Source organism: Patiria miniata, unplaced genomic scaffold (assembly GCF_015706575.1).
Source record: "Patiria miniata isolate m_02_andy unplaced genomic scaffold, ASM1570657v1 HiC_scaffold_21, whole genome shotgun sequence".
In the NCBI taxonomy this organism is placed as follows: domain Eukaryota; kingdom Metazoa; phylum Echinodermata; class Asteroidea; order Valvatida; family Asterinidae; genus Patiria; species Patiria miniata.
The window spans coordinates 4,566,464-4,580,495 of record NW_024037060.1 but is presented as its reverse complement, the minus strand read 5'-3'; the positions used below and the strand labels follow the sequence as shown (position 1 = coordinate 4,580,495).

The 14,032-nt window shown below is 41.1% G+C and overlaps 1 protein-coding gene across 1 annotated transcript in view; it reads right to left on the bottom strand.

Moving 5' to 3' along the window:
* The window catches only part of LOC119729838, a 65,465-nt gene extending 55,135 nt beyond the window's left edge, over window positions 1-10,330 (bottom strand). The window contains exons 1-9 of the mRNA XM_038202631.1: window positions 10,193-10,330; window positions 9,769-9,935; window positions 6,772-6,837; window positions 4,207-5,580; window positions 3,731-3,895; window positions 2,450-2,592; window positions 1,432-1,539; window positions 960-1,071; window positions 502-608 (exon numbers count right to left, since the gene is read on the bottom strand). Coding sequence (XP_038058559.1) covers window positions 502-608; window positions 960-1,071; window positions 1,432-1,539; window positions 2,450-2,592; window positions 3,731-3,895; window positions 4,207-5,580; window positions 6,772-6,837; window positions 9,769-9,904 — 2,211 coding nt within the window. The 5' untranslated portion in view covers window positions 9,905-9,935; window positions 10,193-10,330. The remainder of the gene's footprint in view (window positions 1-501; window positions 609-959; window positions 1,072-1,431; window positions 1,540-2,449; window positions 2,593-3,730; window positions 3,896-4,206; window positions 5,581-6,771; window positions 6,838-9,768; window positions 9,936-10,192) is intronic.
* Between the last annotated feature and the right edge of the window lie 3,702 nt (window positions 10,331-14,032).

Below are 14,032 nucleotides of genomic sequence, written 5' to 3'. Positions count from 1 at the left end.
TTATTCCCTGAGGAATGAATGGATCAAACCACAGAGTGCTCGGGCAGTTTTGGGGGTACAGGCAAAAAGGCAGGGCTGTTTGGGGCGATACAGTGACTACAATCAGTTTAAAATAAGTAGAATGAGTGTGGGAGATCATGTGGAGCAGAGATGCCACCAATATATCAATGAAAAGCCTGAAACACTACTAAAAAACCTGAAACTACCCATACCCCCTTTCAAAAATATTTTTTTCTGGATGTTTCAGCCCAAATTTTAACCTGAATTCAGGTTAAAACCTGAAAAGTGGCACTTCTTACAAAACAAATTTGTGTCTGCTTTGACTCGTGGTAGAGTCAACTAGCCTCCGTCACATAACTACACAGCGTTTCACCTCAGGAGAGCCCATTGGGTTCACCTTGGGAAAATGGAATGCTCAAGGGATCATCTCAAGAATGTAGTTCAACTATACCCCTCTAAAGCAGTCAATAGTTGTATATTTGATCAATCCATCATCTTTACCTTCTGTTTGACTTCTCTTTCCTGTTTCTTCTCGTCACGGCTTTGTATTGGCTCCTTGTATGTGTCATCATGAACCACGATGGCTGATAACAAACATTTGCTCTTATCTGCAATAGAATTGGTATGATTTTATTTATGTTTTTATTGTTGAACAAAGAAATTGACTGGTGGGGGGTCGAACACGTGACTGCCAGATTGCCGTTCCAGTGCTCTACCAACTGAGCTATCCAGTCCTATGTTGGTGGTTCTCCATTTTGTCAATGTCTGTTTTAAAAAAAAAATAAAGTAATTTTTTATTTACTATGATGGCTCTATTGATGTAATCAAGCGTGCAGGCTTCGATAAATTTAGACAGGTTTCTTGATTTCTTACACTTGGATTTGAAAACATTCCCAATCATAACAACAGTCAAATCCTCCTCAAAGTTTCTAACATATTCGGTTGATTCACATACTTACAATTATCAAAGTTGAGCTTGACTTTATTCCCGGAGCTTTCAAACGGGATGGACACCACCTTAGCTGTGTAGCCTGGGACGACCTCAGGAATCTGGTCCAACCGCCGAGTCACCTGTGGATAAGATAATGACAGGGTTGTCTACAACTGCCTTTACTAGGGCCGGTCTCAATTCATATCCGGGACGGGTTCCGGACAAGTTGCCGGTAGAATCATTTACTCTGTCCGGAAGAAGCTCTGCATTTGTCCCGGACATGGTCCGAGGAAATTTTCATCAGCAACTGCTTGACTCACCGATACTGATAACTTCACAGCGGGAAGATTGCGGGGAAGTTGTTCAGAATCCTGCCACTTATACCCGATACCAAGTCCGCAACTGGGCCAATAACTTTTATGATACATGATGAATGGTTGCCTGACAATTTCAGCAAAATTTGAAAATTGAATCGGTAATTTCAGACAGTAATGACTTGCCTCATCAGATATATCAGATTTTTTGTTGATCTCGATGCAGTGCTCTTTCATGTAGTTGCTCACACTGTGAAGTTGAAGCGTCAACTTTCCTGATTTTGTCACCGGAATCTACAAACACAAAAAAAAATGGCAGAAGAAAGCACATTTTATAACGGGTCTTGCCCTTTACCGATGTATTTTTATGAACACTGTATACTCAGTGTTGTCTGAGGGGTTGCAAAACAAATTCACAAGCTGACTCGGGTAGGACTCGAACCCACGACCTCCTGCTTACTAGTGCAGACGCCTTTAATATGTTTGTTAGACCTTATGGACATCGTAGATCTATGGCAATGGCTTTGTTCCTCTTCCCCTTAGAATAATTTGTTTTCATCAATGAATTCAAATTTCTACCAAAAACCTACAAACATTAACAAGACAGCTTAGTGCTATGCATAAGGTCAATATTGTCCTCACAATGACACTACTACAACAAAAAGAAAATAATTTGGTTCACTGGATAATGGTTTAAAAAAAAAATGGAACTAGCAATGGGAAAACCTTATCAATACTTGGTTGGTTCTTCTCCTAAAGACATCTCAGGGGAGTTTATGAGGAGGCCAGAAACACTGCGACAAACCCCTTCTCTTAGTGATAAGTGTTACTGGGTTCTTTTGCGTGCATTGCAAATACACAACACATGGGACCTACGGCTTTATGTCCCATCTGAAGGACGAAGCAATATTGGTTAAGTGCCTTGCTTATGGGCACAAGTTTCCAGACCCGGCTCGAACCCACATTCGCTGCCTCTGAAACATTAGAGCATGAGTCCGGTGCGGTGCTCTTAACCGTTAGGCCATGACACTCAATACCAAGAAATAAAAGTGTGCAATGTTAAACAATCTGGGCTGTCAATGAGGGAAACATAAGTTGAAATTCGGAGGAAAGTATACACAACGATGAAAAAAAAAACCTAATCAGTTTATTATTTAATTGAAAGTCTTTGAATCGCCACAGTATCATCACAGAAACGACGTGCCTTGTACGTCATCTTGTCTGCAAATTCAGGATGGCTTTCGTTGCATGTGCCATAGAGAAACCCATCGTTGGTGTTGGTCATCATGTTGTACAGATTGTCGTCGGGGCTGATTAGGCAGGCAAACTTTCTCAGACACTGCATGCCTGGCAGTAGAGAAGAACAACACGACATAATTAAACCAAACGGTGAGGTATAAAACCATCTGGCCACATTATAACTGTACACTCATACATGTAGTGGCCCAAGGTAACTGCAACAGGTCACTAAAATAATTGTCACATACTGGAGCAGTCACTATTTGTACAGGGGGGTCCCCAAAAAGTTTACACTTTTTCTGACACACATTTCTCAACATCGGGGAAAAATTTTGAAATTGTTTTAAGATATTCCTAAACTACAAGATCTTTGTGGAATATGGTGAAAACAGCATTGAAAATAAAGGCTAAATTAAGAAATGGCAGCCGTTTACAGAAAAGTGGTCAAAATTTGTATTGTCAACACGCAAATCTATGATATATGGTCAAAACAAAAGCACTACGTGCACAAAGAACTGCAATAACGATGACCATATCTCATACACAAGTGTGGATAAACTGGTATGTTACCATTTTTCTGTAAATGGCCGCCATTTCTTAATTCAATCTTTATTTTCGACGCCATTTTCATCATATACCACCAAAATCTTGAAGTTTAGGAACATTTTAAAACAATCTCAACATGTTTCCCCAATTTTTAGAAATGTGCATTTAAAAAAGCGCAAACTTTTTTGGAACACCCTGTACAATGGTCATTTTGTACAATGGTAATCACAATGCTTCCACCATAACTGGGGGCCCTAAGAGTGGACAGTGATCACATGCTCAGTTTGGTCTTGAGAAGGATTGTAAGGATCAAGACATTAGGCCATCTCATTTTGTTGAAGTTCTTGAAGTGAGATTCGCTGAGCTGCAAAAAGGGGACGAACCTGTGTTCACAGGAACGGAGTGCCCATCTCTCTTTCATTAGCGATTGGGCCAGACTCGAGTCCATGAAATGCTGCTGTGGGGGATCGCCACACCTCCTCCACAGCGAGTCTGTTACCTTCCCAACATTGAATAATGCCGGTACCCATTTAACACCTGGGTTGAGAGGAGTAATTGAGGTAAAGCGCCTTACTCAAGGGCTTGCACAACACGCGTGACCACGGCGGGGCTCCAACCAAAACAAATCAAAATACTTTTTTTATATATGACCTTCAGTTAGTAAAATCAAGAGTGTTAAGTGAGTAGGACCTCAACTTACCATCTTGCTCTGCTGCCTTGAACGTTATCTCCGTTCCGTAGAAAACCACTTTGTTGAGAGCCTCATACATGGGTCCTCCCAGGTTGACAGCAAACAGGAGCCCTGGTGGTTGGTTGACGATGCGATGGGGTGACCCCTCCAGCTCCACGCTGACTGGTTCATTATCTACAACCAAAGACAAATTTTAACAACGGTGATTCAAAATTGGTCATGAAATTTTCTTTACATTAATGTATGAAAATATGAAGTTAAAGTAATATAGTTAGTGACAATATGATTTAAAATAATAAGATTACCAGCCTTTTAATCCCTTTACAAAATAAATTCATCCGCACCAAATTTTAGCTCAATGTCAATCATTAGCGCTGCCGATAATTATTGCAGAACAACATTTGTAAATTACGTGCTGCCATACATTGTATTAACAAAATTGCTTTGTTGGCCATCTGAATAATACACGATCAGTGATTACTTACTAATATCTGTGGTCACTCCAAACACTTGCAGCAGCTTCAAGCCGAGGCTGTTCTCATCCTCGCTCAACTCCCTCTGGAATCCCAGTCGGCCGTCAGGCTGTTCCAACAGCTGGCTGGCTTTCACCAGTTCAATAGTCTGGCCGTTCAGCATAATCTTGACCGCTGACATTCTGGAAACCCATCCGGTGATGCTTGTGCCATTGACGTACACCGCTCCCCGGTACTTGTTCTCCCGGCCGGTAGCTAAACAGGAATCTTGAAAGCATCTCTTCTGCGGGCTTGGGGAATCTTCCGGAATGGTCGACATGAAACTGTAGCGGCAGGGAGCATCCGGACCAACGATAACAAGCTTCTTGTTGTCATCTGAGATCACCCAATCGTCACCTCCGTTAGACAACCCCGAACTTCCTGAGGCAAATGAACTCTTAATCCCCCAACTCTGGATGGTGACCATGTACAGAGCAGAAGACGTCATGTCGTTATCACCTAGACTACAAGAGCACATGACGAGTAGTGCATGGCCAACATACTTGGAAAAATCCTCGACAAGAATTGTAGGGGTTGATCCACGGAAAGCCTGAGTATGGACAACTTTCGCCTGATTACCAACATCGGCGTTGACATCCGAGCGCCAGATGCTATAGTGACTCTCTGATGGGCCAGTAATCTCAAGCTCTGCATCTGATCCAGGCTTTGTCTTTATCTCCTCATCTTCATCAGTAAACTCATACTCCTCTGCCTCATCCGAGGAACCTGGCTCGATTTCCGGTTCCCCACTGGAACCAAACTTCCAGACATCATCACAACCCTCACCGGCGATTGCCCGAACGACCATTTCGCTTGGCTTGTACCCGAAAGCAACAAAGTAAGCATTGCAGGGATGGGTGCCTTCCTTTCCAGAAGCACTACACAGAACCAACAAGGCTTTACCATACTTCTCATGACGGGTGACAGAGATGCCGGATTTGAAGACAGCTGTACTGGCACCGACCTCCGCCTTGGGTCCAGTAAAGACTTGAGCACTCCCGCCGTGACCCATCTCAGCTACATTTGAGATGATGGTAGCCCTGGAGAAACCAAAGCGTACACAGGGTGACAGGTTGCCCTCGGCATCAGTGTGCATGCGGATGTACCGGTAGACGGTGTGGTTACCTCCCTTAGCGAGGGGGGTGTAACCGCAATGGTTGCCATCGAAGCCGCAGCGGATTAGACAGAGCTCTGAGGTGAATGTGTGATAGTTGAGGTCGTAGAGACTTGTGATGAGCACCAGGGCCGTGCCGCCGCCGTGCTTGGTATTGACGCTGAAGTCGGTTTTGATGAAAGCTGGGATTGGGAACTGGCAGGAAGCTGTGCCTGTCATGCACGGAAAATCAGCTGTCGGGAAAAGCAAATAAAACAAATTACAATTCAGATCAGCACGCAAAAATCCCTGCAATTATAACTGTTTATTAAGGCATATAGGATCATTTGCTTTTCATGCATTTTGTTTGTTTCCAATAATGACACCACTCAAAATCCAAAGAAAAAAAATGTCAAAACCAAAACTGTTGAAGTTTCAGCTTAGTGGATATTACACTTTTTGAGAAAACAGTGAAAAAACATGCATGCACAACCTTTGCATCACAAAAAACGATTGTCCATAGCACTCTATATTTCCAAAAATCAGTCAACTGACTGATCTTTGGAAGTTACCTACGTTTCTTGATTTATTGTAAATGACAGCAAGTCAGGTGGAATAATTTCAAAAGGGTGTTTAGTACCATTATGATCTTTAAGCCAAGTAAGTTTTTTAATGTTAATTTGGTAGGTTACTTTTGGGATAAATGCAAATGATCCTATATGCCTTTAAAGATATAGTCCATCATTTGTAATTTGTGCATTTTGTTCGTTTGAAGCAACAAAAGTGTTCAAAATCTAATGAAGGATACTGAACAACTAACCTGATGAAGTTTCAGCTCAGCTTCAGCTGTATGTTCTGAGAAAAACAGCATTCTAGGATCTCAATTTCAAATCAAAAGTTGCTGAATCATGTTTTGAATTGTTTTGAATTGCAGCTATACGTGATGTCGCGCACTGATCCGACGAATTATAACAACCGCGCGTGCATGTGCGTCGTGCCATTGCTTGCGCGCGCTGCGCCGAATAACAAAACGAACTACTAATTTAAATACACACCGTTGGAAGGGCCTTCTTTCGTTGATTACTTCCAAATGAAAGATTAATTTCACAGGGAGTTTAGTCCACTTACTATCTTTCAACCAAGTATGTTTTTCAACAATAATACGCCAGTTACTTTTTCGGATGGCTGCAAATGATGGACTATAGCTTTAAATTGGGAGTAAAAGTAGCCTCTACAAGCTGAACTGCTCCAACGCTTAAAGAATCAACATCATAAATAAAATACATTTATAAGGGGATAGTAATTTAGCACACATTTTGTCTGCAGTAACAGCACAGAATATAAGTCACAATGACTGACTTACGCTGACTAACTATGACTTTAATGAAAATTGTGGAAAAAATAACTTATTGTGGTAAAGTTAAGGAAGGATTGGGAATAAATACCTATTGTTTTTAGTTCCTTTGGTGGAGGCAAGTGCAGATCCAGTTTCTTCAGTTCTTGAGGCACATCTAGAAATGAAAAAACACCAAAATAAGAACTGTACATAGTTATTGACTGACACAGGCAGATTTTAAGTCGGCCTCAGGTCGACCCACATTTTGCTTGCGCCACGACAGAACCGTTCATCAAGCACAAAATTTCTACTCAGGTCAAAAAACTGAGGGATCGTGTGATTGTCCCGGAACACGTCGCAGAAGTTGACATTTTTCTACTCTTGCGACTGTTGACTTTTTTTAGTGCTGGCTGATGCAGATCATTTTAACATCATCGCAGTTACACTCAGGTCACACAGTTAATACACTCGGTCAGTGACCGACTGATCTGTGTCGTCGCAAGGTCGACCTGAGGCCAGCTTAAAGATATAGTCCATCATTTGTAATTTGTGCATTTTGTTCGTTTGAAGCAACAAAAGTGTTCAAACTCTAATGAAGGATACTGAGCAACTAACCTGATGAAGTTTCAGCTAAGCTTCAGCTGTACATTCCGAGAAAAGCAGCATTCTAAGATCTCAATTTCAAATCAAAAGTTACTGAATCATGTTTTGAATTGTTTTGAATTGCAGCTATACGCGGCGTCGCGCACTGATCCGACGAATTATAACAACCGCGCGCGTGTGTGCGTCGTTCCAATACTTGTGCGCGCTGCGCTGAATAACAAAACGAACTACTAATTTAAATTTTCCTACGGTGCTTCTTAAGAATCACTGTTGGAAATGCCTTCTTTCGTTGATTACTTCAAAATGACAGCTTCCCAGAAAGAATAATTTCACAGGGAGTTTAGTTCCCTTACTATCTTTCAACCAAGTTTGTTTTTCAACAGTAATTACGCCAGTTACTTTTCGGATGGCTGCAAATGATGGACTATAGCTTTAAGGTACACATCAGACGGGTGTGAAAATATGTATCACTTTGACCAAGAAAAAAACTCACAAATGTTAATCAAAAATTTGTTTAAGGCCACGTAATAAAATAAACCAGTTTCTCGTACCAGCCCACTTCCTTTTTCCCACCCACCTCCCTTTTTTTTAAATTCATACATTTGCACTATTTTTCGCAAAATTTTGTCAATATATTGTCTTTTTATTTGTTTCCAACAAAATTGTAGCTATGTAAAAAGGGTGACAGCTTTTTTAGGAAAAATTATTGCATCAGCAAATGGGGTCGAGAAAATGGAATGGTCCATCCACCATCTTGGAAAATCCACCACCTTGGGAAAAAAAAAAAAATGAAAAATCAAGCCCGAACGAGAGACTTTTTCTTTAAAATCGGCTTAAAGGAATTGATCACAACGAAGATCCACACATTTTTGCCTCACTTTCCCTAGATCCAACCAAAGGAGTCACTTTTATCTTGCTTGAGTATCATTGGTTAAAACTTTCTTCCCTCATTTGCATAGGAATGGGAGCACCAATCCTAAGCAGTCTTCACTCCCAGGGACCCTCATTTGCATAAAGCTTCCTGGAACTGTGCTTGATGCTAATTAAGACTTGAGAGGAGTTTACTTTCAAATGGGTGACAGGAATGTACTTGGAAAGCAATAAAATATGCCATAAACTGTTTGGAGTGAAATGTGACAACGAATTCTTTAACTCAATTATCAAAAGCTTAAAAAAAAAGTTTTCTCAAACAAATGGCCATTCAAAGTGAGATTTTCCTCTTACATGACGTTTGCTTTTTCTGCAATTCTTAGGAAAACAATTTTCTTTGACCTGTGGATGTTTAAACCAAATATATTTTTTCTGTCATTCAGAATAAAAGGTAATTATTTTTTTTAATTTCGGCAAGAATGATAAATACACTAAAGACCCCTTATTTTCACATCGTAAATTTTGCACAGGCCAAAAGTTCACTTTCCAAATCCAAACAAATAAGGAGTCACTTTAATCTTGCTGGAGATTCATTGGTTAAAAGTTTCTTCCCTCATTTGCATAGGATTGGGAGCACCAATCCTGAGCAGTCTCCACTCCCAGGGACCCTCATTTGCATAAAGCTCCATGTAACTTTTGCAAAGGCCAAAAGTTACATATGCATGTATAACCCAACCATTTTACTGAGCTCCCTATCATGCCTATGTGAAGTATTTTATAAGCCCTTCATTTCCCACACCCATAGATCTGTATATCACACCTGGATAGACCTGGACGTGTTCCCAGGAAGTGACTGTATACTTATAATCATCAGGAAGCCAAAAGAGAAAAAAAAAACTCAGGCATGGTTCAGGGATACATTTCTATCACCAACATCCTCGTAATTCAATTTCCTGTATGCAAATCAAATCCAAACTTCTACATTCCAGACAGTACAACCCATGGTAAAACCCTACTCCCCAAAACTGTCTGTGGCGCAAACATGTACATTATACTAAGCACCAGTGCACGCAGGTCAGCCTCAAAGTTTATTTGTACAATTTCCAGTGACACCCACACTTTACCTGTTGGTAATTTTGGTCATGTTTTCTTAAGTCTTTGTCAGTTTTTATTCTTCCATGTAATCCACGGCTGCACTTTTATTCCTTCATGCTATGATCAGTACAATGCCGTCAAAAGTTGTATACAGGTTTTTTTTTGGGGGGGGGGGGGAGAGCGGTAAATGGGCAGGGTTGTTGCAAAACCAAGTTGAATTTTGGAGTGCGATTGAGCAAAATCACACACATTTAGTAGGGTGTAATTACTTAACAAAATAATTTAATGTTCAAACTTAATTGCGGCCTGACAATTATTCCGGCGGATCTTTTAGTGCATCTAAGGTGCAATAAAATCAACCCAAGTTTAAAGCTTTTTAAAAGGGTTGCAGACCCCCACAGTAGAAAATAATTTTTTGGGGGAAAAAATAAATCACACAAATCGAAAACTCGTGAGGGAAAAAAAACCCCTAATGCATTGAAGAGCAACAAATACTGCCAACGCAGATGCTGAAAGTGGAACAGATATTAATACATACCTTCAATCTCTTCATGAGTTCTACTGCTGCCTTTCGTGCCTGGGGCCTGCTTCTTGACCAAGTTGAATGCGGTGACAAATGCCATCTTCTGCCTGGGAGCAGCACCCTGCTCCTTGCTTGCAGACTTGGACGCCATCCTGCCGACTCACGTAGGCACCCAGGCTTGCCTGCACAAATAGTGAGAAAAAAAAACGAGACGGGTTCAGAAAATTTACGCCAGAGTGATTACAAGTGTGGATTTTCTCACATTATATCAAACAGAAATCAACCAGTGTTGCTGGGGACTCGCAGAGGAGAGGTATACTTGCGATGGATCACAAGTTCTGGTCTCAAGATGGTCTCAAGTAAATCACAAGACTATTCATGAATCCAGTCACAAGTACATGTATAAACAGCTAGTGGATGAACAATTACAAATGCATGCCTTTGCCAGCTTGTGTGATATGACTTTGGATTGGATGACTTGTGACCGACTGACTCAAACTAAAACACTGGAAAGCAACTACAGCAGAGCTTGTACAAAGAGAGGACCCTACTTGTATGCCCAGCACTTCCTATACCCACTCCCCGCAACATGTCCAGGGTAGCGTGACAATGTCACGGTAGGAAATCCAATTATAATGCCATTCACAAACAAACTTGGTTCAGGCCACAACTACAGAAAAATGTGTTTGTTGGGTAAACTACAAGATGCTGTGGCTATATCACTTTTAACAGAGTTATAAGAAGTTGAAGGAATGGTACTAACTTGCCCACAACAGTGTGGGGCAAAAAGAGACAAGGAGAGGTCACATGTGGTGCAATTTTTTGTTGTTGAACAAATCATTCCATTTTGAATTGTTCACTTGATTTTTTGTTAACTTCACTGCATTTTTTTTAGCTTAAGGAGCTGTGCAAGTTAATAATAATAATAATAATAATAATAATAACGATTACTGGTAATGGGGTAATAGGGAGACTTTCCCATAGACTTGTGCACAAAAATTTCCCGATTTAAATGTGCCCTAACCCAATATTCCCTTGTCCTTTTTCCCACGAATTTCGGTATTTTTACTAATTAGACCACGAGCAACAAATATAACCTAATTTCGACAGTAAAATTTTGCCTCTAAAGGGGGGCTGCGCCAATAGGGAGACACCTAGGTGTCTCCCTAATAAGCCCGTGTCTCCCTACTATCGAAATTTCTACGCTAACGTGTCTCCCTAATAGTACATTTGTAGGAATAATAATCGGCATATTTAAGAACGCTCTTATTAGCAAGCTAAATCACAGCACTTAGGCCTACAGTTTTATTATTATCCCTGATCATTGTGGGCCAATGAAACATTCCAAATACCATCTCAGCTCCCTGGGGAGTATACAGATCGATGCTACAGTTAAAATGCTACCTACATTTGAGACAATTTTTTAACTCCCAAGTACATTATGCGAGACACAAAAAGAGTCCGTTTTAATAACCTGTGTTTTTGAACTTATAATTGTTCTGCTTTTTCCTTTTGAAACTTTTGTGTTGATGTGGTTTTTGGTTTTGTTTCTGCTTGACAGACAACATCATTTTGATCAACCCACAGCCATTTCTACAGTAAACACAATTTTGAAGTTGCCGTACAATTCCAAAAGTGCACGAACTTTCATTATACAGGAATATTGCAAACAAATCCAGCCTGCCAGAATGTTTCAAGGTGATGACAAGGAAACCACAGAGGAATTTTGATCATTATCTGTGCAAGCGATGTTCGGAACAGACATGTACAACAGTATTCCTATGGTCACAGTTTGAAGCACATGATTTATAGTTGGCCTTGCGTGACCATATGTGACTATTAATTTCCTCTGTAGATCTTTCATCAAAGGCATGCATCAATTGTCGTTCATTGACCGCTCGACCATAAAGGGATGGCTGAATTAAAGGGACCAAATTGCATCCGCAGGGTGCAATGAACTCATTTAAGCATGGAGGAAGGAATAGACAAGTGACAATTTCTACGCCAGCTGATTAGCATAAAAAGAGACCCACAGTTTCCTTTGAAAACGGAGACCGTTTGGCTTTAAAAACGGTGGAATTGTGTAAATGTAGCCTGGTTTTTGGGCTTCCATCTGAGGGCAGGCTTGATAAAATTACGGTTGATAAATGGGTCCTATTTGCCTGAGAAAGTGGAAGGATGCCACTTGTAAAATGGTTACATACAGGCTTGGGAACTATCACTTTTCGGGAGGTGATTTTGTTTTGGTGTAAATATTTAAAAATGTAATCGTCTAGCCTACCCAAAATTGAAAAGAAATGAAAAGATGAAGTACAAGACAATAATTAAATATTTGTTTAAGAAACCCCAGTGATGTCGGCTTGCGTGTTACTTGGCCCTGAACTTTGTTGATTCTACACTGTTTTCAATGGAGCTTGAATTAGTTCAGTGCACCCCGCAGTTCTGCAACCAATTTCAATGGCTCTGCCAACCACATAATTACACACGTTCAACCATTCTGTTCTAAGCCAGAGCACTAGCCCATAAAAAAATGAGGGATTTCTGAATGCCTTGCGTGGGTATATGCACAAAATATTGAAACTTTTGCCTTCACGTTCAAACAGTGCTTTAAAGGTGCTGTGCAAAATCTCCCGAGTGGGAACTAGCAATGTATTGGATCTTATAGTGTTCTGGATAGAAATTCTAATTAAACTTTAAACAAGGCCAGCCCAGCAGTCAAAATACATCAAGTGGCTGTTTTTAACAGTTGAGTGCTCCCTGCCTTCATAAGGCAGGATTGACTGGCTGTGATTGTTTTGAAACCTGATTGTGATCTATGCTTTGACTGCTGGAGATTGATAAGCCAGCTGTGCCTACCACCAGTCACCTGCTTTTGTATGTTGATGGAATTTGACTGTCAAAGTGTCTACAAGAAATGACCCGACTTTTTGGGGACTAGCCTATGTAAAAGGCATGGCAGGGGAACAGGATTGAAATTTTTTACTGTCTGTGACTGCACTAGGCACTAGGGTTCAACGTCTTCTTATCTGGATCGACCTGCATGACAAGTCTCATAAAATACCAACACTTTTAAGAAGTGCCCTTTTTTCGGAACAAGTGCCCTTTTTAAAAAGAAGTGGTGCCCTTTTTGTGGCATCTGACGTTTTTGGGTGCCTTTTACTGAATTTTGCACATGTACGCCCTGAAAAGCACCATTGGCCGTTTGTGTGCCTAATCGTTGGTTCCCTCTCCCCCCCCCCCCCCCCCCCACTTTTTGATGTGTCCGGAGAAAAAAACCTGTCTACATTTCACCATGGATGTGCTAGTGCCCTTTTCAAAAATTTTTACCCCCCCCCAATAAAAATGACCGTGCTATGCCACTGTGGAGGCCTCTCTATAGGCTCCAACTTACTTACATCAATGTGATTTTCCATCGTCGAAAACGTTGTCTAGGCCTAGCCTACAGGGAAAGTTGTAGTTGTGATGTCAAAGTTGATTCCATGGTGTTGTCAAAGTGGTCTCTGATCTGTGTTATTGGCTGGACGTGGAAACTCATCCCGTTCAGGCCTAATTACAAAAAATGTCAAAAGTCAGGGGTCAGCCAGATGACCAAGGTCAACATACATGTAGTTTAGGCCCCCCCAAAAAAGTCTCCGGTTTCTGGTATGGAGCTTGCCCCAAAAGTGGTGCGGCGACGCGGCTTTTTTTTTTTTTTTACCTGTTTTTTTTTGGGGGGGGGCTTCAAATGTCGGCTGATGACTGCAAATGGTGCCCGACTAAACTTAGTGCAAATATATGGGAGTCCAGAGAGGCCACATAAAGCTTATTCTCGATCATAACCCCATCTAAAAACACGTTAAAATTGTGCAGCAGCAGAATTCCAGTCAAACCAGTGAGTTTGGCGGTTTTGAGACATCATCTTGTATTGAAAAAAAAACTTTTTCATTTTGCCGACGCGCATGGCTGCGGCGACGTGCGCGCATACCAGAAACCGGAGACTTTTTTTTTTTGGCCTTAGGCTGTTTATCTGAGATGTAATAATAATGGCACAAATACTTTGTTTATACACATGTGGTTTTTCCATGTCAGTGGGAGTGACCAATATGTACACCCCCACCCTCCATCCCCCCACAATGGTTACCTCAGGTGAAATATGTCTAAACCCAAGTGGAAGGAGTGCACAAAGTTTGACAATTCAAATTACGAGTGGCAAATTAACAGACAGATTTCACCTTCCCAAACAAAAATTGGAAAGTCCTAATTTTTGTGAAAAAGTGGAATGCTTGGGTAAAAGAACCCC